Source organism: Meleagris gallopavo, chromosome 6 (assembly GCF_000146605.3).
Source record: "Meleagris gallopavo isolate NT-WF06-2002-E0010 breed Aviagen turkey brand Nicholas breeding stock chromosome 6, Turkey_5.1, whole genome shotgun sequence".
Lineage (NCBI taxonomy): Eukaryota > Metazoa > Chordata > Aves > Galliformes > Phasianidae > Meleagris > Meleagris gallopavo.
Genome location: NC_015016.2, coordinates 24,671,800 through 24,699,048, shown reverse-complemented (window position 1 = coordinate 24,699,048; position 27,249 = coordinate 24,671,800). Strand labels below are relative to the sequence as shown.

The following is a 27,249-nucleotide window of genomic DNA, read 5'->3' as shown; positions in this document are numbered from 1 at the left end:
TATATATATATATATATATGACTGCTTTTGTGTTTGTGTGTGTATGTTATGGTTTTAGGAGGCTTTGTTTTCTTTCTCTCTCCTTCTCCCTCCCTCTTCATTTGTGAATAGTGACTCATAAATTACTTACATCAAGGAAATTCTCATTAAATTTTTCCCTAATCACGCACTTAGGTTTTTACAGTTCGATACTGACTCAGTATAAATAGGCTTATTCAGTCATCTATAGATTATTTCACCTATATTAACATCTCCTATTCCTTCGTAGTAGATAATAATGAGAAAGTAAGCAACTTTAACATTGACATTTCTAATGAATTTGTAGAATATTTAGAATATTTTTCTTCAAAGGATTCCAGAACACACCTATAACCTATTTAATTGTTTTCATCATACAGAGATTTGAGGCTATATAATTTACTCGCATAAATGTTATTCTAATTGACCATTATTAATATTGTTATAATAAGTATCAAAGGAGCTAATCATAATGTGCCACTTATGATAATGTCTTGCCATCATTTTATATCACAATGATGTTTCAGTGGATTTACTGATTGTAAAGTTAACCATTGTATTATGGTTCACTATGATTGATGTGACCACCAATGAAAGCTGATAATAATTAGCCCCTTCTGTAAACTGTCTCTAAATAGAATATATCCCTTAGAACAAATTTAATCTTATTTTAAGTGTGAAAATGACTTTTTTATCAACCAATATGAAATATTTAATAAGAACTAGGATTCTACTGTACACTGAAAAATGATATTTTAATTACTGTTTCCCTAGATCTTGGTGAAAGGTACAGTAGGGGATGGTTTCACTGGAGACATTGGACTTGATGACATGTCATTTCTAGACTGTGCTGTTTACAATGGTAAGGACAGATTTGAAGCTATGTAAATCCCTTTTCCATGGGCTGATTGTTTTCTGTTATTTCTAAGTACTGCTTCTGGAAAAACACAACCAGATCAAACTAAGTCAGATCTAACAAGGAAATTCAGACAGGCATGAAGAGGAAATAGCTGTGCATTTAGGGACCTAAAGAGACCCTTTTAAACAAGTTCTTAACACATTGGGAGCTTCCTATATATATATAGGAAGAATATATATATATATATATTCTTTGGAATTTCTTTTACTAGACTTGTTTTCCTTCCAGTAATGTTTAAGAAAACTGGCTTTTCATTCAGTGAAATCTGTTTAATACAACTTTCCTCCTCTCCTGAATAATTTTTAAAGTTGTTACACGGGCAACTGCTCTCACTTTACAGCGTACAAGCAGTTCAGATGTTAAGGCAGCCTGCCTTATTTTAAGGGGATTTTAAGGGGACTACTATTAGCTGCATCTTTATATATAGCCTGATGGATTCATAGAATAGCTTGCCTTGGAAAAGACCTGAAGTATCATCTAGTTCCAACCCTCCTGCCATGAGCAGGATTGTCACTTACTACATCAGGCTATCTAGGGCTCCATTCAGCCTGAACACCTCTCTGGAGCATCCACAACTTCTTGAGAAATCTACTCCAGCTTAGAGATGCCACTTATTAAGAAATTCAAACAAGGAGGGATAGGCTTATTAACTTCATGGTAAAGTCATGTATGTAATATCAAAGTTGTAGGAATTTGAGCATACAGTTTTGATGCACAATTTGAATGCTTTAACTATCAGCAATTCAATGATGTTTGCTCTAGACAAAATGGTATTTCACAAATTATAGAAAATGATTTTTTTCAAATAATAAGGGAAAGGAGTTGATTCTGTCCTGAAGGTTATTGTGTTTGAAAAAGTTTTTTCATCTTCCAGAGTGAGTTGAAGCAGAGTCTTGAATGTGGCATCTCTGTTCAAAAATTTCTGGCCAATAAGGTCCTTGATGCTATTAGGAGTTGTAGATACATGTATTATATATAAAAAACTATGATGAATAACTATTCATTCAAAAGGTTTCTCCTCTTTCATTTTTTGTTTAAGTCTAAAGATAATATTAGTGCATCATTCATTTGATGTCATAGAGATGCTTGCTACCTTACAAAAGAGATGGCTCTTGTGGGGAATTTATTATGTCTGGATGGTACTGTGCCTTAAGGAGAAAAAAAAAAAATGCTGTTCCAGACATATTTCATATCAAATCTTCACCTGTAGTTTTTAATTAACCCAGGTGTACTACTTTATTGTATTACTATTACTGTAGTGCATTATGCACTACACCTAATGATTTCATTAATGATTAAATTCAAAGAAGGAATTGTATAATGAAAATTCTTTTTCTGGACAATAATAGCAAAGATTTTTAAGAAATGAGAGTTAGCCTGAAGAAAGGTGCATGGAACAGAAGGAAAAATACAACAAGAATGGATTGAAAAGCAGTGGTTGGACAAGTTAATGATAACACATTAATTTTTCTAGAGGGAAAAAGATATTTCTTCATAATGAAATTGAAAGGTTAGAAGGTTATCTGGCAATTTCTACTATTAATTATAGTAATCAGTGTGTTGTAAGAAGGCCACTGTTATCTGTTAACAATGTTTGCTTTTATTCTCAAGGAAATTGAGTTTTTGTAACTGTTCTGAAGCTCTCCCTGTCATTAGTTTTTGAAGTAACTGACTACTTTCATTTAAATTTGAAAGCCAGGTAAGAGGCTTAAGTAAGTTCCTACAGATGTTAAGGGCTGTGTAAATGGTGCTTGGCTGACATGGCCAGCCTAGGGCTTTCCACCAAGGAAACCTAGCCATCACATGTTCAATTGACTGTCCGCTGGGCAGCATTTAAAAAAACTCAACCTGGCCACCCGGGCTTTTTTCCAGTAAAGCTATAACTTTGAGAAATAATGTGAGTGGCAATGGAAGAAATATTTAAAAATCTGCAGTGCCTTTGTTCTGTTTCTCAAAATTTTCCTTGTCTTTTAAAGGAAGCTTGCCAACAATCTCTACAACTCTATCAGGAACTTCCAGTCCTATCACACTCCCCTTGAACAACTGCACAGAGAATGAATTTGTCTGTAGAGCCTCTGGCCATTGCATCCACATGATCCAGAAGTGTGATTTTAGACCTGACTGCTCTGATGAGTCTGATGAATCAGATTGTGGTGAGTGTACTAAATTCTGTACTTTACTATTTTATTAGTTTCTGTTTATTCAATATATTGCTTTAACTACTGTTTTTTTACCTTTGTCTTTTGATATTAACATTTAAGCATAATTTTTAAGAAAAGGATTTTCCCTAGAAAAAGAATAAAATTTTGCTCAAAATGTGTAAAGCTTTCTGCCTTTTAATGGGATGGTTGGACTTGATGTTTTATATTCCAATTCACCTTACTAGCAAAATAGGAAAAAGAAATTCCCTTTTCGCAAATTAATTAACATTACAGTTTTTCAAATGTTGAACAATTCAGATTGGAAGAGAGAATAACACTATAGTCTCATATTTGGGGCATGCATCTGGAATACTCAGGTTAATTTCTTACCTACTTCTGTGACTATAGTCATTATTTTCAGCAGCAGACACGCTGAAGTTCAGCTATGAAAATAATGATGTTTTTGCCATTACTTTGTTCACTTGGTAAGTTTGGTTTTGCCAAATGAGCTGTAAATTCTGATTTGACAGAGTAACTTAGTGTTAGGCCTCCTAAGTTAGAGTGGAAAAATAAATTTAATACTGTTATTTGTCCCAGATGTTTTCCTATGGCTAGAATTTGCAGCATGGTGTACTCCACACAAAAGTCTGTGAGTCCCAATCTCTAAATTCCCAAAAACCTGATGAGAGCCATGGAGCTGGGACAATGGACAGTGCCACCAGACAATGTCCATAGATTTCTGAGACATTTGTTTATTACTTCAGAGTTGCACCAGTTCACACTACAGCATTATAAGAGACACTGTCAAAGACTTTCTGCCTTAAAACAGAATTGTTGAAAATGTTTCCGTTCAAAAGCTAATTAATGAGAAGTACAGACATCTCCCTGATGATCAAATCTCTTCATTTGTTACCCATGATGTAGGGAACTCCAATCACTTCTCTCAGGACTGAGGACTTAGCTAATAAAAGTAACATTAGACTTCCTCCTGTCTGTTTCTTACGTGACTTAATCTGACATATAAATGTGAGTGGGGTTATTTCCTATAATGTGCATAAAACACTAACCATTGTAAAACTACACCGAAAAATACGTCAAGAGCCCTCTGGATAGACACTTTTTTCCCTCAGAAATTTATGATGTCTTACAATCTTTTCTTTCTGAGACAGATAAGTACTGGGCAGAATATACTTTCATACATTTGCTTTTTCTGAAGCCTCCAATCACTACAGCATAGTTGGCAATTTATCACTCAAATGACAATGCTGGAATAGAAGAAATTAAGTATGTCCCATATGAAGGCAGAAATATTTTCTCAGGGAAGTGTTATCTTTCTCAGAGGCATCTGAAGGAATATTTTTAAAACATGTTTTTTTATTTAATCAGGGTAGAATACCATAATACCATGATACTCTGTAGTCTCAGGAAGCATCACAAAACCTCATATGAATGGAGAACTAGACAGACCACCCTGGCTGTTTCCTCAATGGAGATATAAAGCTATAATTCAAAATTCACTCTCTCCTTAGTCTATCATTTGTAGTCAAAATTCTGTAGACTAAGTAGTATAAATGAAGAAACAGTTAGCTCCAATTCACCACTCAAATATTATTTAGGGCAATGCATAATGAGGGAGGAATGGTAGTGAGCACATTATTTTGTCCAGTTGCTCAGGAAATCAAAAACTGAGACACAAGCAGCTGTATATTTATTTAGTAAGATAAGTTCAGTACTTTACACCAATGTCAAATGTTAGCATTATTATGTAGTTTTCAGGAATTTCAAGGGCTACTTGAAATAATGAACTGGTTTTTCAGAGTTTCTGTGTAGGATTTTTTTATAAATTTGCAATGAGTTTGTAATATCATCAGCATGTTAGAGTGAAGTAGGACTAACATGCAATAACATCAGATGCATTTTACATACATTCCAGTGTGTATCACATGCTAGATTATTTGAATGACCTGAAAGCTGATCAGAACACATCCAGTAATAATTACCAAGGGGGAAAAGAATTGTTTTATTTCTAAAAAGTATCTGCCTCATAGGAAAGAACATAGAAAATATAATAGATATTTTATCTGAAGAGCAAAAAATATTAAATTTTGAAGTGTGTAAGTATTAATTGGATTCTACAAATTGAATCCCTTTCTTTTCTATTTATTTTATAGCAGTATAAATTAATGATCCCCTATTTTTATATAAGCATGAAATATTTGCTGTTCATCTCTAAAGCTAAGGAAATCTGCAATTTTGAAGATAATACCCAGTGCGGATGGTATCAACCAGCCTTGGAAGAGATATCAGAAACTGATTCCACCACAAAAATATTTAAGTGGGAACTTGGAAGTGGAGCAAAACTATATCCTGGAGAAGAAGAGCACTGCCCATCAACTGATCATACTACGTGAGTAAAGTTACTCAGGCAGTCAACTGCTTTTTGAACTGAGTTTAGCTATGTAAGTATTGCCACAGGGAAAACTGCTCAGTTCAAAGTATTGAAGCAGTTTATTGATTTATTACTGACACATGTAACTAAGTGAAAATTAACAGGATCAGTGTTGTCAATATATTAGGTAAATCAAGTAACACAATGTTAATAAACAGGTACAAATTTATAAATACTCTTCTATAAGTAATCCCCCAGAATTCTCTGTATACGGAATAATGAATGTGCACCTCTTCTGCTAGAGGACAAGTGGGATTTAAGCATGTTGGGAAAACAAGTTTTACACACTTCTTGTTTGGAGGAGACATGGTTGCTTTTGCTTTATACATATCCATGGCCCTGTCTATATACCACATAAGCCACGAGACATCAGCACTCCTTGTAGCACCTTGTACTGTCAGCTCAGACTTCTTGTAGCATCCAATGGGGGAGGATGCTCTGATCTATGAGGAGGTTGTTGTACCAGCAAAGCAACTTTTGAAATATCAGCATCAGTTTTTGGCTGCTGCTGTTGACATTCTGTAGTCTCTCTTCACTATTACAAAATTTTCCTGCTAGTACTTTGCAGGCTGACTCAAAAGGCTTTGAAAAAGGTTTACATGATTTTTTGTTAATTTATTTCATCATCTTGGTCAGTTTTGGGAGAATGCCTTCTCAAATGACAAACATGTATTTGCTTTAATGTCTTACTAGCTATTGTTGTCTGTGCAATTTTGCCAAGAGTGTGCAGCACTAGTTATCCTAATAATGGGTCTTGTGAATTCAGCTGTCACTTGGTAATTAAATAGTGCAGTTTGAAACAACTGTAGTTAAACTGTCAGTTTATTTTGTGTGTGTGTATATATATATTTATCTGATAAATGTTATTACTTAATAGAAAAATGGATAATATTACTACTCTGCCGAGTCATAGTCATAACATTTCTTTTCCATCTGTAGTATTTTGTTATCAAACAAGATGTTACTAATTGTTATTCCTTGACAAAATACTATTTCTAAGATTACTGAAGAAAACTATTACTCCATGCTTAAAGAATCATCTTCTAAAGTGCTTGGAGAACAGAGGCATGCTAATGAAGAAATACTTCAATCAGAGTAGAAATATTTCAGAACCTGAGTTGTCATTTACTATAAAGAAAGTTTAAAAATGGCTTTGCCTTTAAAGAAAACAAACAAGAAGAGTAAAATAAGTTCAAAAATCCACAGTCCATCTGAGAAGCAGACTGTTCAGGAGGGAGTTTGGAAGCTTGACTATTTGAGTCAATAGGCTTACTCTGTAGAAAACAGCACAGCCTGTACACATGCTGTTAATTACTGTATTTTCAAAAACGGAAGTAATTGTTTTGGGAGGTTAGAATTTTACCTAATACCAATAAACTATAAAATAAAAACATAAAAATGTTCTTTAGATGTTAATGGTACAGGAGGAACATTCTGCTCTCCCAGAGAAGCTTTCTAAATCTGTTTTGGATTCTAGACATTGTTTATGATGATTATTCGTTCCCTCCAAAGACGTACTTTTGGCTTCATTCAAAGAGGAGGAATTAGCTTTGTCAATGGTATACGGGCTGGTTCAGCCCAGTTCCATGACTAGCGGGGCAGAGGGATTTCACAAAATCTGCGCCTCCAGAAAAAAAGGGAACAGGGGACCCCAAAATAATTAAAAACAGCGGCAACGATCTGAGAAGAAACAAAACTAATTTACTAAATATAGTATCGGAATGCAAGATAACACACTATAATACAATATAATTAGAATTGAAGCTAATAAATCAAATATAATGAGAGAGAGAATGTCCGAAAGGTGGATATGGCCTCACCATAAAGCTGAGGTGAGATGCGCAGTCCAGTTGAGCAGCAGGGAGACAGGAGGAGAACTGACAAAAAAGAGCAGAAGAAAAAGAGAGCATCAAGTGGCCTTGCAAGGAGTTATATCTCCTCTCTGTGACTGCAAAGCCCCCTGGGGAATGTAGCTCTTCTTCTCTTCTGGACAGATACCCAGAACTTGAGCATTAACAGTTAATCTCCCAGTGCTCCACATGATGTTATAATGTGGAATACCGAAAACAAAAATCACAAAACCATGACACTTTTTTTCACTGAGATATAAAATAATTAAAAACAAAACAATTTAAAATATGCATTAATACAGCTATATGCCACAGATAAAAAGTATTAAAAGCAATAAGTGTATTTGCTTTCTGTTATAATAGTCCTCAAAGTGCAAAAGTAGACTTCAAATTACAATCACACCAAAAAAGAAAAAAGCATTGCTATATATCTGCTAGGTTAAAATGAGATTTATATTGTATTTACATAGTTCTGAGATTATTTCTATAACTGTAAAGGAATCATCTCAACTGTGTACTTCATTAAAATAAAAAACAACATACAGACAAAAATTCCTAATTCATCACTAACAAAAAAAAAGCACACAAAAAAACCCCACAATTATAATATTATGCAATTGTTTCAAAATCTCTAGATTGTATACATGAAGGAAGTGTATTCCATAAAAAAAGAGCAAGTATTTAAGACAAATTTGCTGCCAAATGTTTCACTGAATGCTGCTTAAGTGTTATATGTTAGCTGATAGAAGCACCATGCATATGCTGAATAAGCCATCTTATAGAATTTTCACTACGGATTTGTGTTGATAATATTGTTTCTTCACCCAATTTTTCCAGGTTTAATGAAACTAACTATATATTGTAAAGAAATGATAAAATTGAAAGTAAATGATCCATAAAAATTGTAGTTTTGAGGCAACAGTGACATATTATAGTTGAGATCTTTTATACTGGATGTAACTGATGTAATTTGGTCTGCAGTTTACCCATTCTTTATTTATAGATGAGAATGGAAGCATGGAGATTTCAGATTACAGCAGGAAATATGGAACAACGCTTTGTTGAATTAAAACACTAAAATACTTTTGTTTTCTTTTTTTTTCTTCCCAAAATTTACATGGGTTTAGATAGAAATGAGCTGTAACATTATGTATTTTCTTATTAAATTACAGTAGTTTTGTATATAAATTATTAGATTCATCCTGATACAAGAGTGGATTACAATACAGTGTTGTAGCCAGCAGGGCAAGGGAGGTGATTGTCCTCCTCTACCGTGCCTTCTTGTGGCCCCAGCTGGAGTATTGTATACAAGCCTAGGGCCCCAAGATGTGGAATTTTTGGTGAGGGTCCAGATGAGGGTCACGAAGATGATCAAAGAGCTGAAACACCTCTCCTGTGAAGATAGGCTGAACTGGGTTTGTTCAGCCTAGAAAAGAGGAGGTTGTGGGGAGACCTCCCTGTGGCCTTCTAATATTTAAAGGGAGTTTATAAACATGAGGGAAATCAACTTTTTACGGGGGTATACAGTGATAGGACAAGGGGGAATGGTTTTAAACTAAAGGAAGGCAGATTTAGATTAGATTTCAGGGGAATTTTTTTAATGAGATACTGGTGAGATGCTGGCACAAGCTGCAAGAGACATTATGAATAAGCCCCTAGAGGTGTTTAAGGCCAGATTAGATGGGGCCCTGGTCTAGTCATTGTTCTAGCAGCTGGCAACACTGCCTGTGGCAACAGGGTTGGAATGTGATGATCCTTGAGATCCCTTGCAATCCAAGCCATTCTATGATTCTATGAATTTACAATGATCTCTTTCAGCAGAATTTCTGTGAATAGCTGGAGACTCAAACTGTCAGTTTCTCACAGATTATACATCTGGGCCACTCAGGCATAGGATGATGAATTTTAAGGGAGAGGTGTTTACATTTGAACCTTACATTAAGTGAATTACATTAATGATTTGAGAAATTGACTTGGACATCTTGTATATAATCCCAGTGCCTAGAGGAACAGAAGCTGTTATGGAATTCTGCTGTGGTTGCCTAACAGTCCTGGCCTTGGGCTAGAGAAAGGTTGATAAATGTTTTGAAAAGAATTGGAATGAAAAGACATTCATTGTATACTGAAATGACCAGTATGGTGTGTATTAATATAGAGATCTTATGGCATGTTTCAACACTTAGAAAATGGGAAATCCTTATTAAAGGTTTTATTGGGTTTACTATTGGGTTTAAATGGCATAATAATGAAGATATTAACCTCGATAGGCTTAAATATAGACATAAAGCAAAAAGGTAACTGAAAATAGTTATTTTCATTTGAGAAAATCTAGGTGATGGAATAGCAAATTCTTTGACACTAGTAGTGATATTTGGGTACAACTGTTAATTGAAAACATTGTAGGCACTTAATTGATATGATAATTCATACCTAAAAAGTCATCATATCTAACAAAGCAAAACCAAGAAGTACATAGAACAAAAATTCTATGCTCGCATGGTAATTATTACTCTGTAAGTAACTCCCCTGATAACTGTTTTTAGCACATCTGCCTTGCTTTTGTCTACTTTTCAGACAATCATTATCAGAATTTACCTTAGGAAAATTTAAAATATTTTAAGTAATATACTTTAAAACAGTTCTTGACAGCTGAAAAGAGAGCTGAGAGTCTAAGAACTTCACTGTAGCTGAAAAAATTGTAGTCCCAGAGGACACTAATTCTTAAAAAAAAATGGGAAGAAAACTGAATTTAACTACTTAAAAGCACTTATTTTTTTTATACTGTTTCACTTAATATAACAAAAACCATCCTTTTATTACATGCACAGATCTCCTTTGTTCTGTGTCATTGGCCCTGACAGAGATGTAAGAAGAAAAGAAACATTGAAATGTACACTGAATACATTTTTGGGTACATGGCAAGTCGTAGGTAGTCTCCAAAACTGTTCTTCAGTACAGTTAAGAAATATTGGTGTGAAGGGGACAGAGACCTAATTAACTTTGACCTGAAAATCATTGTGCAAGGAATCAGTGTTCATGTGACAGGCTTACATGCACAAAGATTTTTTTGGACCGTTCATACTTGATGGGATGCGCTGACACTAAAAGTGAAGCTTTCTTTTTATTTAAGAAGCGAGCCAAGAGCAATAAGAACAAAACAAGGGATTAGAGGGAAAAATGGCCTGCTCAGTCAACTATCTCCCAGTTTAGCACTCTTTGTTACAGCATATCTTTCCCCTGTAACTTAGGTAACTGTTACCTTTTATAACAGAAGCTAAGAGATAGCTATATTTCATCAGGATCTCCCTACTGTTATATTTTGTTTGTTTGTTTTTCCCTGCTTAAGATGCTTCTATGGCTGTGATGGTCTAAAGCAAATGTTGAACACTGATTAGGTGGTGAATCTGTGCGTGAATATTACTGGGTAGCTATTGGGAAATTCCACTGATCACTATCCAAAATTTTATTCTTGTCTTTTTTTGTCTTACATCTATTTTTTCTTTTCTTTTTCTTCCCCTTTCAAAGGGAACTGAAAGGTATAAAATGAGACATGAAAGAAAATAACATCTTAACTCCCGTTTCCTAAGTGGTAATCTCTACCCCATGGGAAACCTGATGTAATAGCTACATCGCTGTCACAGTATTCACAGGTCTAAGGACATGAGAATAATTCATAAGAACAAAAAGTAGAAAATCACTGCTGCATCAGCCTGCTAGTGCCTGGATGGAAGGATGTGCAAATCTGGAAATCAGAAGCAAAAAAAATGAAGTTTTAAACTGGAGAATAAGGGGAACAAAGACCACTTCTCCTCCAATTTCTGCAGTAGTTAGCTGCCTTGTGTGCTACCAGAAAGGTAGTTGGTGATCTCTGTTCTCTCAACACTCTCAGCAAAGACAACTAATTCCTTGACCATTGTAGGAGAGTTTTTTTCAAAGTTGTCTTGTCCTCCAACTAACTTCATACTAGTGCTTTGTTTTTCTTTCCAGACATCTTCACCATTCAAGGAATACTTTAAATCCAAAATATAAAAGCTTTTAAAATCCTTTTGTGATATTGGGATTGGGCTTCCATATGTCCTGATGAAGTCTTCAGGATAGTTAATATACTTTCATTTATGTATCTTAAACTGGCTTTTTTACTACTGTTATATTTGTCATTTCATCTGAATCTCTGATTCACACAACAATAGTTCTGTCCATGTGAAGTTTAGATGCTGACCCTTAGACATTCATGTTCTTATGTGCAGATCTCTCATTAAAAGCATAGAAGGAGACTTCAATTATCATTTCTCAAAAGTACATATATTCTCATGTTTTCCCTAGAGTGACTTGCTATGTAGGTGTTTCTCGCTCTAATTTATAGGAGGGAGATGAGGTTATTTTAATAAATGTATACCCCGCGTGAGATTAAGAAACAACAGTTCAAATGTTGGTCCAATCAGTTTATTATAAATCCTAATCAGGGAGACGGGGAAGGGAAGGAGGGCAACAAAAAAGATAGGAAAGAAGCAAGAATCGCATAAAGCGGGGATAGGCACCACCAGGATCCAGCAGCGGTCCTGTTGCACACCGTTTCAAAGGTCTGAGGCAAAAGCAGCAGGGGTGGGAGCAGCAGTGTGGCCGGCCTTGGGCAGCAAGCAGGTAGCAGGAAGAAGTCGCAGAGCCAATTCGGGAGGAAGCAGCAGGACTCAGGTAGCAGGCCCAGGAGAGTCCGTCAGCATGCAGGAATTCCGTAGTGAGGAATCTGACGGCAGACACCTCTGTTGTTCTTCTTCAGCATGCTGGTAGAGCGCAGAGCAAGTCCAGGAGGGAGAGAGGCAGGTCATGAAGCTTCTCACGTCAGAAACCTCTGCTCTTCTTCATGAGGAATCTGTTGCCAGAAAACCCTAGTTCTTCTTTTATCCTCCTTCTTCTGCCAACGTGGCATTCCTGGGCACTTGGGTAAGAGTCATATGCAGCACCTCCTGAAACAGCCATCTTTCTTGAGATAAGTCCACACATAAGACGGCTTCACAGGTGTTAAGCTGCAGCTTATCTTTCTTGTTGCCCCTGGCCTTGTCCATCTGTGTCCTTCAGACAAAGGATTTCTCAGCCCTTGCCCAGGACTTGTCCATCAAAGTTCTCCAGACAAAGGGTTTCTCAACCATTGCCCAGGACTTGCCTGGACTTGTTCATCTGTGTCCCCAGCAAGCTTTGAGACAATGATGTAAACAGAATAATATCTCACCAGGTGTCACAGGAAGATGAATTCTGGTAGCCCTATAAACACTTAGAGACATATTCTCTCATATAGGTGATTCAGCCATTTTAAAAAAAAAGAAATTTAGTCTTCCTATTTATCCAAAAAGATCAATGTAACATATGATTACTGTTGTGTTTATTATTTTATTTATGGTACTGTACAGTAATTACAGCCTTTCTAGAAATCTTGACCAGATCATTGATCAGGAAAAAAATTTGTGACAATTCATTCAGATAATCAAGGTACAGAAAATAGGTTTACTTCTGCAGTGTTTTTTGAACAAGGTGCAGCATAAGGTATGTTTGTTCTCAAAGTGGCTGTGAAATATGGACTAATTTGTGTTACTTCATTAAAGTATTAGTAAAGTATCATAAATGCTGCTTTACTGTGCATGCTGGTAAATATCTGAGGTGACAATAGGACAATTAAAAAGACCATAGGTATTAGACATTTGATGCTAAGTAAAAATGTATTTGTTAAGCAGATTTTACAGCGAAGTACAATTCCTTACTGTGCTGAAATGTAGAAAATTGCTAATTAAAACTAATGCCTAAAGTAATTAGAAATTAGATTGACTTTTTCACCCTAGCTTAGTTATTTGAGAAGGAAATTCATTCTCATTGTTTCCCTTTGCCTTCAACCTCGCAGGATTTATGGAGATATGACAGAATGCTAACGAGTTGTGGCAGGTTCAGACGAGCCATGGAAACACCATGAATTAATCTCAGCTCTGTATCAGTCAGAAGCCATGAGGCTAAAATCTCCAATGGAGAAAATCCAACTAACAGCCAGTGACTTATATGTTATGGTCAAAACACGAGATCTTTCATCTCTGAGGCCATTTGCTTTGTGGGTTGGTTGGTAATGCTGCAGTAGTTTTAAGTGCTGTTGGTAAATCTTGAGAGAGTTTGAACAGATATTTTCTGAGAACAATGACACTGACTGAACAAAGCAAAAAGTAGAAAAGGGGATTAGGCTAGTTAAAAACATATGATTCTTAGCTGTAATGTTCAATTATAAAGGCATGCTTATTTTCAGCTAAGTTAATTAGGCTTGAGTTCTGGATATCAGATGGTCTGTTACTTTAGCCTTCTGATATTTTAAGGTAAACCTTAATTCAGTGATACAATTTCTGCTCTTAATGTACCCAACATATTATGCAATTTCAAAGAGTAGTTGTGATATTTGAAAAGACATATATAAGTTCAGTATAGAGATTTTCAAAATTTGCAACTGAACAATTCTTACAAAAAGCACAGCTGTACAGGAATGTGCAGCAATTATGATTTGCCTGAGCAAGAGATCTAATGTTTTTGAAACTGTGGCTGCTACTTCCATGAGGTCCTGCTCAGCTAGTGAAAGAGAATGAAATCTGAAGTGCATCAGATTTGAGGTTTATTCAGCATTGAGTGCTCTCCTCTCTGACTATAAATGGTATGTCAGTGCTGCTGGTGTACTGATTAGCTCAAGCCTAATTTTAGCTAATGCTGGTTCCAATTGCTGTTCTATGGGAGTGTGGCCCTTAGCACAAAACACAAAGTTGTCCCAGGGCACTGAGCACTGACATACTACCTCCAATCATCTCTCCTCTGCTGTGATTACATTCTATCACTAATTAATATAAACCACATGAATTTCCAATCTGTTCTCCAGCCAAATCTGCATGGTCCTTTGTATTCTTTTCTTCTTACCTGATTAATTGTGACAGATGAATCTACAAAAAGTAATTATGATTCATTTGTAGAATTACAGTTTTTCCTCTACAGCTTTGTTCATGGTATACTCTGGACAGCATAGGTGTGCTTTTTGTGTTTGTTGCTGTTATTCTTTCTTTTTTTTTTTTTTCTTTTTAATCAGAAGACGTCTAGAGGAGATTTCTGCTTCTCTTGCAATTTTAACGAGCAATACACTTCTTAACAGTGTGCTAACAACAATGAAATTACAGCTTTTAATTTACTTTAAAATTTACTTTTAATTTACTTTGAAAAAAAAAAGAAAAACAAAACTTTCCAAATTTGTATCCTTTAATCAGAACCCCTATTTTACAAAGGCAATCCCTCAAACAGCTCAAATGCATTTAAAATATATAGAACAGATTTGAAATGGCTGATGGGCAAATAATTGTCTACATTCCAACCAAAAGCACCAAAAAAAAAAAAAAACTCCTCACCAAAAGAAATGACTTTCCAAATACAAAACAATACCTCATAGCAATATGCCACAAGAAGTTCTTACTACACCAGTTCTGTGTTTGTCATTTTGTATTGACAAGTGTCTGAAAAGTTTGTGTTTCATTGTGATTTATTTATGTTAAACTTCCTGTCTCATTCTGTTTAGACTGACTTATGTTTTAAGCAGGAATTTCTTGGCAGCACAGAAATTAATTACAACACATTTAAACAAATCTTTAAAATTCTGAGAGGATTAATGATACCTGAGAGCACTAGAGGTAGTTACACTTAGGTGTAAGTGAAAGAGAGGTATGTAATGTTTTTATGCTTCATAGAGCTGTTCTCAGTAGTATTATTTACTTTAGACAATTGTGTGTGCGTATCTATCTATCTCAGTTGAGAACCCTATTTGTAGTGAAGTGAAAAATGCAAAATTAAGTCTTACAGGCTCAACAGCTTACTTTGAGAATGTGGTTATTGTACCACCTAGAATATGGAAAATTAAAGGAAAGGAGTATTTCAGCTATGCTAAAAGGAGCTTACTGTACGTGCTATAGTGAATGTGTCTACCACTGTCTCCCATGTGTATTGTGCTTATGTATGTACAGTTCTTGTGATTCTTGAGTTGAATGTGTGAATGTTACATCAGAATAGAGACCTGAGGAAAAAGGTAATGAGACTAAAAGAAATGTATTTTAAAATGTTTATAGAATTACTGATTTCCATTCTTTCACTCCAGTTCTCCACTCTCCTGCCTTTTCTCTCTGTTTCTAAAGTACTATCTGAGAATACATAATATTTCATCCAGTTACAGCTCTTAAAAATATGGAGATGACATACAGTTGTAGTGCACTCAGAAAAAAAACACCAACGTTAACATTGCACCAAAAATGTCTCCAGTCTCCTCTTGTTCCTCTGTAGAACTAGAAGCTCAACTTTGAATTATTGGTGACTTCACCAGCATTTCAGAGTAATAACCCATCCTCAGTAAAGAAGTCTGAGGTATTATTAGATTCCAGGTTAAAATTATCTTTTGATTTTAGCATAGTTTGTTTATTAGCATCTACTTATATAATTAGAAGTAAATTTCAGATGAATGTTTCTGGAAAAATAATCTAGAATTGTACACAGCCATCAAAGTAATTTAGTTAAGACACGGAAGCCATTTGTTCATGAAAAACTGATGGATAACAGTAAATTCATTTATATATTTAAAAGCAGTCTTTGTATTGTGTGTTTAATGAATCCAAAGCAAGTATGGAAATGTTTTTTAGAGATAAAATGTTGAATTTGATAAGTACCAAAAAAGCAGTTCTAAGCTTTGCTCAATCCATGCACCTGATCCAGTTTTAAAATGTACTTGGGATGCAGTGATGACTTTGAGATTTTGATTAGAAAGTCATGGGATACAAAGACTTCCCATGAGGAACAAAGAAATTCCTGATCAATAAGGTTTTCACAGTAACACCTGCAAAATTTTCTGTACCAGACCTTTCCCATACAGTATAATAAGCAAATAATGAAAAATATAGTAGAGAAGTAAACTGGTAAATTCATGTACCATAGTTATATGACTGTTTTAAAGAACACTGATTTTATGTCCCTATTAGTGCAGAAATCTTATTTAACCTACCCTGGTTTAGTAACTAGTTTAAAGAAAGACTGAACATCTGCAGATGCAAATATCTAAATGAGCATTGATCCAAGGAGAAAAGAAGATATTTGAGGTGCAGGAGACTCTTATAATATTAATAAAGTAAAAGAGCTTGATCAGTTTAAAGTAATTTCACATGCAAGGCATAAGGAAAAAAAATGAAATATTAAACTTTTAGCTTGGCTTCAGAATAATAATCCTAATCCAAAATGACTCAGAAGAAATAGATTTGTGAAAGTCAGAAATTTATAGGCAACTTTTTGTAAACATGGCTAAAAGATAGCTTCTGTAACAGAAAATAGATCTTGGAACATTATTTTCCAAAGTATGTCTACTTTATGACATGGTAGTTGTATTACTTTTGGTTCTAAGTTAATTACTTATGAATGTTAAATGCTAATGAAAGTGGGAGGTGACTAGATAGAAAGTATTTTTAAAATTACAGCAAAATGTTATTTCTTTTGGAAATTAGCAGTATTTGAAATTAGATTTATCACAAAATTCTATTAGTAAGGATCTGCATTCCTGACTTCTGATTCCTTTCAGTTTTAATTATAAGAACAGTTTACAGAAATATTTAAATTTCATTGAAAATCCTGATATATATATATATATATTCTTTCTAGTTGTTCAGTATTGATTTGAGTTACTGTCTACTTAAAGCCTATTAGAATTTAAGTGGTTGGAAGTGTTTCGTGCAGAAAATCTTCCTCTTATATGCAGTGGAATTGATTAAGTTATTGGAGTTCTCATTATCCTGTAAGATTTATGGAACTTACCCATTTTACTCGTACAGTCTAGTAGGAGATGCCCCTGCCTATAGTGGGAGAGGTTTTTAACTAGATGATCTGAAGCATCCCTTCCAACCCAAGCTGTTCTATGATTCTGTGATATTGATTCTTTTTTCTGCAATAGTATTTTCACAGCTGCAATCCTTCACTCAGGAAAGGGCCCTTTTGAAACCAATGAATACATTACGTGTAAGTCACTTCAAGACAGAGGCTGTAAGAGTTCTGTTTGTATGTTATGATTTGTAATAGGCTATCCTATATAATCTACTGAAAGACAAGTAATCGAACTATTTCTGGTGCAGATAATGAATGCATAGCAAATACAGATACTACAGAAACAATGTAATGTTTTCTCATTCTCCTTTCTCTTCATCTCTACTGTAGAAGCATGCTCTCCCACATTTCCTTCAGATTGACAAACATTATACATCTTGAATAAAACTTTGGCCACTGGCCTAAAACTCTTTCTTTCCTACATCAGGTGCTGCCTTCTGGCAGAAACAATGTGTGTGATCGGCAATGCATCAAGTAGCTATTACTCTGAGTATGAGGGAGGTAGTGAACTTAAACAACAGCATAGATAAGTCACAAGTATAGGAGTGAAGACTGCATAAACATATTTATCCAGTCGCTTCTGATCTTTCTATTTCTCTTTACTTTTCCATACATCCTTAACATTTTTTTCGACTGTGCACACCCCTTTGTTCAACAGGTATCACCCAATGAAGTGTATCACCCAAGGTTCTTTAATCTGGTTTACTAGTTTTAAATGTAACCTTCCAGCAAACACTGAAGGAAAAAAAAAGACAAAAAACTGCTATGAGATGAGGATTACCTAGGTAAGGATATGATTTTGGTCAAATTTCAGGAAAAAGATCCAGTCAAAGACAGCAAGTAAGAGATGGATGTCTGAATTTCATCATACTGCTGATTGTAATCTGTTGCTCATTCAAACTGATCTCACTGATTGTTCTGAACTTGCAACAGCTTTTACAGCCAGAATTTTTAGTATGTTTTCAGATCTCTTTTTCATTCTGCTTTTTACTTTCTACTCAGCCCCCTTGAATGTTGTTCTCAGTACTGTGCAACATTCTTAGGCCACAGTGCAGGAATCCCTGATTTTGCCTCTGATATTGGTTTTAAATTTTGTTCTATTTTGGGGGAATTTTGACATTCTTAGGCTACGAGGACATGAATTCCCAGATGATGATTAAATTCTGAATTTTAAAATATTTTTGTAGACATGAAGAGAACTCTATATTCTTGTACCACCAGACAAGACTGGTGGAAAAATCAAAACTGAGATAAAAATAGAAGAAATTCAGTATTCCTACCTTGAAGGAATAGGTTTCTTCAGAGGAAAAAAAAGGAAAGGAAGGAAAAAAATGAATATACCAAATGCAGATTATTTGATTATTTAAAAAATTTGTAACTGTGTATGAGTCAAAATTTTCAGCTGTCACTGCAGCTTATTAGGAAGTTATTTTAATTATTTTATTTTGGAGTCATACAAGCCTTAGGGTAATTTGGTAATAATCTGTTTTTCTATATTTTGAGCTTATTTTTTGCAGTAGTTCATATGCAAATACTTATGCTACTTATGTAAATTCATGCAGTAATTATAAAGATGTCTACAGCGATAAAAGAGAAGCTTCAGGATGACTTCTGTCTTTTGCTTCTGAAAACAAAAATAAAATTGTGGAGAAGATTCAGTTTTCCAGATCATTACTCTTTCCCCTGGCAGCTCTTGTCTTTATCAGTGATTCCCAGCCCATTAAAATGTTTGATCTTTGCAAAGTGCAGTTTTGCCTCACACTTCAAGAAGTATTTAAAAAATTTTTACTCCTTCAAGAAGATCCTTTTCTACATGGCTTAGAAAAAGATTTGTTATTTTTTTTCTCAAAAATTTTGGGTATTTCTTTTATAAGAACTGACATTGCAATCCTGTAGAGTAGTTTATTTTATAAGTTGTAGTAAAACTTTGATAATGACTTCATGCGTGTATTTCATTTCTATTTTAAAAAAATGTGTTTCATTTTATCTGTTTGGTCTTAACATGTAGGAAACTGAAAGCAAAACAATGTAATTTTTCCCTGCATAAATTCCTTCATTTTATGAGATATTTTAGTACTCCCCTCTATATTTAAGTACAGCAAATATATCAGTAGTTTACAGCTGAGTCATCTTTCTATGCTATAGATATGTTATGGAAATAATCCACTTCTATTCCTTTTTACCTTTGAAACTATTTTACACACATCCTTCCTAATAACTGCAAATAGAATGATTCTCTCACTCTTGCACGTTAGATAAGGTTTTGGGAAGCCTCCAGAAAGTGCATAATGAGTAAAAGTTTGTATTGCAGGTAATTAAAAGTGCTCCCATTATTCTGATCAACAGAAGTTCTAATAATTGCGTTACCTTGCTGAAGGAAATAGCCTGGGATTTCTGTACCAAAACGACTTTTACTATCAGAATTGTCTAATATTTTCACCTCTCAATATCACTATAGCAGATCTCCTGTTAATTTTTCAAATACAAGACCAGGGAAGATGGAAGCAGTATTCTGTGTAACAGTCAATGACCCAGATGTTGATTTGCAATTATTTGACAAAGGCTAGTTTTCAAAGGCTGGTTGGGTGGGTTTTTTTTGTTTTGTTTTGTTTTGTTTTTCTAATCAATTGCTGTTACTAGATTTTAATTTTCCTATGAAGCAAACTTTAACATCCAACTGTACAGAAAGAGGAAGAGATGGAAAAAGACATGCTTAAGATCAGCTAAAGGTTATAGAAAAGATAAGGATATATTGGTGAAATTTTACCCTCAGATACCCAGGAAGACCAGGCTGTTTGCAGTCTGTCAATCTGTCACAAGTTTCTTGCACATGTGATTCTAAGGATTAATGAATTAATTAAAGGATTTCAAATCCTTAGAGAAAATTGCTGTGTAAGTATAATTTTATTTGTTTTTAGACTATTTTATTCTATGTCATGTATTTAAAATTTTCTACTCCTATAGTGACTGAATGGTAAAATTCATTAGTCTCCAAGTTGCGTGATGGGCTATAATTAATATAAATTCACTCTTAAAATTATTTCTACATGCAAATTATCATAGATAGTACATTTAATCTGCCATTTTTGTAAGTTTACACTAATAAACATATATACACTAACTTTGGGGTTATTTTATCATTCAAATAGTCAGTCGTGAGTTCAGTGTAGACATTGCAATATGAGAGGAGTCATTTCCAGAAAGCAATGAAGAAATTAAAATATATATACATTTAAGATTTTTAAAGATTTGGCAACAAGATTTCACAGACTCTTTACTAGATTGAAAAAAAAAATGCACCAATAGGCAAACAGAAAAGACAGAAAATTCTAATAAAGATATTTCAGGTAAGGAAATTTTTTAAATGTAGGTCCCATCATCAAGTTTGTAAGGTCTTGTTGGAAGCATTCATAACTTAATGAAGCACTGATTGTGCAATATCTCTGTGCAATTCTGAAAAAGAGAACAGAATCTTTTATTTGGTCAACAACTGCATTGTCTTTGAAAGGCAACTTTTTTAGGAACTTTATCTCAGCTACCTGAAACCCTAAAACTGTCTCTCTGTATACACTCAAAGTCATCCACAGCACAAAGGCAGCGTCATCTTTCTCAGCATAGAGAATTTCACCCAGTGTTTTGAAATATTTTACCTCCAAGCCAGAAGGATGTCCATATGTATGCCAGCTTTGAGTAGACTGCTGATTTCACTGATTTAAGGGTGGAGCTAAAAGTCCCTCTGGGCTCAGATATCTGACCCTGTGTAAAGGAAGACTTCAGCTCTGTAATTTTCTTTGAGTAGATATGATACAAAAGTACCAAATGCCTTTTCAAGGGATTCTGTGGAATTCTGGCAATACATTGCTGAATTAAAAGACATCCGGATGCTCAGATAGTAAATGTAATATATGTAAAGGAAATATTACCACTTTAATACAACTGGAACTTAATTTTGATTAATTTTTTTTTTTTTAATAAAGAAAATGTTTTCTTTCTGGACAGGAATACTGAAGAAGGCGTGTATCTGTTTGCTGACAGCTCAAATGGAGAATATGGTTACACTGCTGATATTGCTACACCAGTCATTTCCTTAACAGGACCCAAATGCAAAATCACATTTTGGAATCATATGAATGGTTCAACAATAGGCTCTCTGGAGGTATGGAGGTGTACTTTGTTTTGCTTCATTCTTACTGTCTAAAATTTATGGGAGAAAATTAATGCCTTGTCATTTAGTTTCATTAGAGTCCAGGCTGTCAATTAATGAAAATGAGCAATTGCTAATGCTTTACTACTCTCAATATGTTTTGATCTGAGGGAAACATTAGCTTGAGTATGCTGTGAAAAACATTTTACAACAAACTAAAATGATGACCTTTAAGCATGTGCCAAGTCTGCAACTTCTGTACAAGAAAAAAGCTTTGAAATACGTAATACCTCTTGACACTGAAAAACAGCAGTAGATATTTGGAAATTTAGGTTTTTGGATGAATGTATGAGTTTCAAAAAAGAAGTAATTGTATGAAAATTCCTTGTGACGTTTTGTAGAAACTGCATATTGCTATGTTATTCATTTGAAAGCGTAACATTTATTTCTCAAAGGTTAATCATACTTCTATTTCTATGACTTAACAATAACAAACTTTTTTATTCATACCCTTTTCTTCACTCCTGTTAAAATCAAAATATTTATTGATTGGATATCTGTTTTGTTCACCAGCTTATAGATCAAAAATGTCACTGCAAAGTGACTGAATAAAACAAGAATGTTGTTCTCCACACATCAGAGTAACAATCGTGCAAGTTCCCATGAATGTTACACAATAATTTACAGCATCAGAGATGGATTTTTGAAATACTCAAAATAATATAGCCAATTAGACTAAAATGTGTGATAACAAAAAGCTAAGATATGGTGTTTTCCAGCCTGTGTATTTGATTAGCTAGTTGCTCAGAGGAAGTATGCCTTGTATTTTCTTAACCTACTATTAAACAATTAATTTATTTTTTCTTCCACAAGAAAATAGAGATCTTGCTAGGGCATCAGCAAGTGCTCAGATTTTAGCTTATCAGAATTAGTGGGAGAGGAGGGCATAAAGATGGTTCATCCTTAGTTTAAAGACTTGGAACAGATCAATGAATTGTGGCCTCTTTGCATTTGCTCTAACATCCCAGATCTTGTTTAGAGTGTGGGAAGCCATACTACTTGGAAGCATGTCCACAGATAGTTTTGCACAAATGAACAGCCTAGTTAATCACAGTAGCAAGGTAGAACCATGAAAGACAAATGTTTTTTTTTTCTCAGTTCCACAGCAAGGTAACAATGTTAGGACAAGAGATAATGACTGTAAGTTGTGCCAGGGAGGTTCAAGTTGAGTATTAGGAAAAATTCCTTTTCAGAAAGAGTGGTGAGGCACTGTCACAGGCTGCCCAGGGAGGTGGTGGAGTCACAGTCCCTGGAATTGTTCAAGAAACATGGAGATGTTGCACTGGCGGACATGGGTCTGTGGGCACGATGAGGATGGGCTGATGGTCACACTGAATGATCTTAATGTATTTTTCAACTCTTTTTATTCTGTGATTCTATAGTTTCTAGTAGGAGCCCACAATTTCACTCTATTACTTATTTGATTTTTTCCATCTACAGCTTAATCGATTTTAAGATATACCAAAGTTAAATCACAAAGTCATTGTATTTTAAACATTGTTAATTGTTGTCTTACTTCAATTGCTTAATTATTCAATTAACTATAAATGTAGAAATAATGTGGAATATAAAATTATTTAGATAATGTGGCTTTATTTTCTTTTAAGTTTTATAAGTCTTATATGAATGGGAATCTTCTGTGGTTTAACACTGCAGATTTTTTACTACTTTTATTAGTCTTCTCTCCCATGCATACCGCTTTTTATTTAGGTTGTAAGTTTGGATTTTTGCATGTTAGTTTACATCTGTGCCATCAAATGTTGTCTAGGATATATTGAAGATTCCTTCTATTCACATGCATGAATGTCTTTTTGTGGTTCTATATGTTAAACACCTATAAGTTGTCACTTTATTGTGCAACCTACACTTGAATATTAGCTGGAACTATTTTTGTTCACTTTCTGCTCTCTGACTTGGCATGGATAACTTTAACAAAGAATTAGCAGTCAGTTAACTTGCTGAGTAATTTAAATGCATAGGTCTTTCAGTTACATTAGGGTATAAGAGAAGACCTAGATTTTGATGGGACTTAAATTTATGGCCATGTTTCACCATAAAATTACAACATTCAGCAAGATATCAGAGAACACATGAATTTCTGATGAAGGAATTGAATTTATAATTTTGTAAGTGGTTTAAAGTATGTGTGAAATTGTACGTATTGCTCTATATAATCTCACATGTTTATATAGATATACCTATACAGTATGTGCATAAGAATAAGAATAATCTATTATTCAGCGCTCCCTAGTCATCTTAAGTAATGTCTAACCCCTGTTTTTCACTATTTTTATCTTTTTCCTTAAAATTCATGTCTTTTGTGAGCAGTTTTTCTTGTCTATAAAGCCAGATGTCACTTTGTTTTTCTATTCTATTCAAAATATTACACCTGTGTTTTTTTTTTCCTCTGGACTGGAAGGATCTGCTATTTGCTTGCCAAGCTTACCTGTTAGGGAATATGATACAAACTCATGGGACTGCATAAATTTTCAAAGAAGTCCTTTTTTTTCATTAAGATAAAGAATGTCAGAGCTGCCCTAAGAAGATTATGCAGAGTAGCAATAAATCCTTGAAAGCAGAACTGGTGCAGGCAACTGGTGAACTGATGTCTATCTCTACGAATGCTGCCTGGAAACAAGACATAATACACTTCATCACACTCCCATCTTGCTGTTATTTTTAGCTCAGTTGAATCTGGATGTTCAAGAGGTTGGAGCAAAGAATACTGAGGATTTTGTGCTAATGTCGATGTGTTAGTTTTCTCTAGTTCAACAGTTTTTTACAATAGTCTTCTGTTGTGCAGAAAGATAAACTGTGTTAGAAGGAATGAACTAAGTTTTTTTTTTGTTTGTTTGTTTTTTTTTTCCTTCTGTAGAAGAAAAAAAAGTTTGATACAGAATCAAGGCATAAAATTTTTCCTGGCACTTAGATGGAGCAATTGAATGCACTCTAATGGATGCACAAACCATTACATTTTTCAATAACTCCTGTTAATTAATTTTGTTTTCCATGTTTTACAAATCAATCTTGACCTTTCGCTGAACACTTTTTATTTGTGACTAGACATTCCAGCTAAGTTAATTGGTAACAGTCCAGTTAAACACCTGAGCAGAAGGTGTTTATGAGTAGATGAGAAAGTTTTAAAGCATCATTTAAATCAAACTGTGGTTTACATCAACCAATCCCTTTGCACTTGATATTTAATGGTGGTATATAATTAAATTATAGAAGATACTTTGGACAAAGTAGAGAACCATGGAGTGAGTTTGTAATGGAAAAAATTTTTCTGTGGCCTGAATTTCCTTTTAGGTACTCTGTAAAACTGGTAATAAGACTTCTACGTTATGGACTCAAAGTGGCAGCCAAGGTCCAAAATGGAATAGAGCTGAAGTGTTCTTGGGAATTCGTTCAGATTTTCAGGTGTGTATTTGTATTTTACATGCTCTCCGGAAAACTGGCTTTAGATATTTTTTATCTTCTGCGTTTCCCCATTCTTTCCCTTTTTGCCACAGAAACATATTCTACCTATCCTAGACTAGATGACCTTTAAAGGGAAGATTCTGTGCTACATTTTAAAATGTTACATTGCCCGCTACTTCTGTCTTGGATGCCTTTTAATTGAACTTCCAGTTAGTTTTAACATTCATGGGAATTACTAGTGAAAGACTAATACTTTTCAGGCTTACTTTGCAGGAGTGGAACTCTTTGCTATTAATTCAGGAAGAGCAGGGACTGGTAACTGTTTGACTTATTCATTTCCTTCCTCCCTCCCCTCCCTTCCTTCCTTCCTTCCTTCCTTCCTTTCTTTTTTTTTTCTTTTTTACAAGGCTGATATTAGATAATGGTCCTTTGGTAACTGTAGTGAGTAACTTCTACAGGTGGTGGTACAAGCTTACTGCACTATGAGAGAAAGAACATAACACTTCATATTCCAAGATTTACAAGGACCATTGTTGTCTGTTCTATTTATGTTTCATGTATATCTAATTAGTGTTTTACTCTAATATTTTGTAATTTTATTAGGTTATTTTCAGGACAAAACGTGGTGTCAGTTACATGGGAGATGTGGCAGTGGATGATATCTCCTTTGAAGATTGTTCCCCTTTGCTCATCCCAGGCAGACCTTGCACATTAGAGGAATTCACATGTGCCAACAAGTACTGCATCCCAAAGGATCAACTGTGTGATTTTGTAAATGACTGTGCAGATAACTCAGATGAGAATCCTGCCATTTGCAGTAAGTATGGTAGGCTTTTCTTATTTATTTATTTATTTATTTATTTATTGATTGAATATATAGCTATCATAAATACGCCTGTTGGGAATTTTGAGTGCTTCAGTAGAACTGGCAGCCTATCACTTAAAACAGCAAACACATAGATAATAATTTAATTATATTCCTTGGTTTTTAAGGATTTTAAATTACTATTGTTTAGTTTGAAATAATATGATGAAAAATAAAAATGCTGTTAGAGAATTTCTCAATATAATTCAGAAAGCAGTGGTCTTTAATGCACAATAAAAATCTGCTTTCCATATGAAAAGAATGCATTAAGAGTGGGGAAAAAAAAACCAAATGTAATACCTTTGGGAAATGGGGACCTGGTTCCTTTGATATTTTGAGAATTGTCAGGTCTGCTAGTTATTTCAGTTTGAAGGTTGTAAAATTTTAGTTTTACAAGAGATATCAAGAAACAGCATTTGTAGTAATAGGAAGAAAGATAGTGTTTAACAGCAAATATTTTTTCTCTCTAGAGAAATGAGTAACAATATATTGTTTATATAGTACTAATGCTTTTTTTTTTTTCTCACTAAGATTTTGGAAAATGCTCAAAAACCAAATCTTCATTGTTTGCTACACTATTAGAAGTTGCTTCATTCTTACTGAGGTTATGTTTACAATTTATCAGTTTCTCAGGGAATACAATTATATGAGCAAAGTAACAATGTTATACTATAAAGTGAAGGGAGATGGCAAAGGGGTTGCATTTTTAGGTGCTTTTCATACTGATAGACTTCTCATTGATTTCCAGAAGAGGGATGTCTTATCTCTAAGCTATTTGTTAGAATTTTCAGTAACAGTGATAGCAATTAGACCTTAAGTTTTTACTTTCTCCAATTTCAGTTATTTATTTGTTATTTTTGTATTTTAAAATGTGGTTACAAGATCACAAGATCATTATAAACAACTCTTTGTCTGGTCTTAAATTATTTCACTGAGAATTATTCTCTTTGCTGAATTTGATGAAAGAGCTTATGTACAAGTGTAGTATACCACGATACCCATTTCTTTGATTATAATGTAACCTTATTTATTTATTTATTTATTTATTTATTTATTGTAAGACAAGAAAGTAAATTTCATAAGTGCAGAATGTTAGTTTGGTAGTGAAAAAGGAGACTTTTAAGGTTTGATTTGAGTACTACTATCCTATGAATTTTCTGTGCTGTATTCTCCAAAGACAGCCCCATGTGAGTATTAAAGTGACATGATTGCTCATTCTGCAATCCCAGTTAAGAATAAAGTCAGCATTTTTGTCCAAGTGGTAAAGAAAGGAATAAATAAATTAAAATGCAGCCATAAAACTTTTTCCTTTCCAATCATCATTTAAATTCCCACAAAACATAAGATAGCAAATTCTCGTATGAGTTTTGCAACAATTAACTAACAATGTCACTTCATGTGCACGAAAACTGAATGATTGTTGGTTCAAGTGACTTTGGAGGTTGATGGACTAGTGCTTTAACTAACATTA

General features: G+C 34.3%; 1 protein-coding gene across 1 annotated transcript in view; it reads left to right on the top strand.

Moving 5' to 3' along the window:
• The first annotated feature begins 783 nt into the window (after window positions 1-783).
• Window positions 784-27,249, top strand: part of MALRD1 (MAM and LDL receptor class A domain containing 1) — a 58,413-nt gene continuing 31,947 nt past the window's right edge. Inside the window, exons 1-6 of the mRNA XM_031554038.1 lie at window positions 784-880; window positions 2,914-3,090; window positions 5,314-5,485; window positions 21,289-21,445; window positions 24,803-24,913; window positions 25,517-25,739. Of these exons, the coding sequence (XP_031409898.1) occupies window positions 850-880; window positions 2,914-3,090; window positions 5,314-5,485; window positions 21,289-21,445; window positions 24,803-24,913; window positions 25,517-25,739 (871 nt within the window). The 5' untranslated portion in view covers window positions 784-849. The remainder of the gene's footprint in view (window positions 881-2,913; window positions 3,091-5,313; window positions 5,486-21,288; window positions 21,446-24,802; window positions 24,914-25,516; window positions 25,740-27,249) is intronic.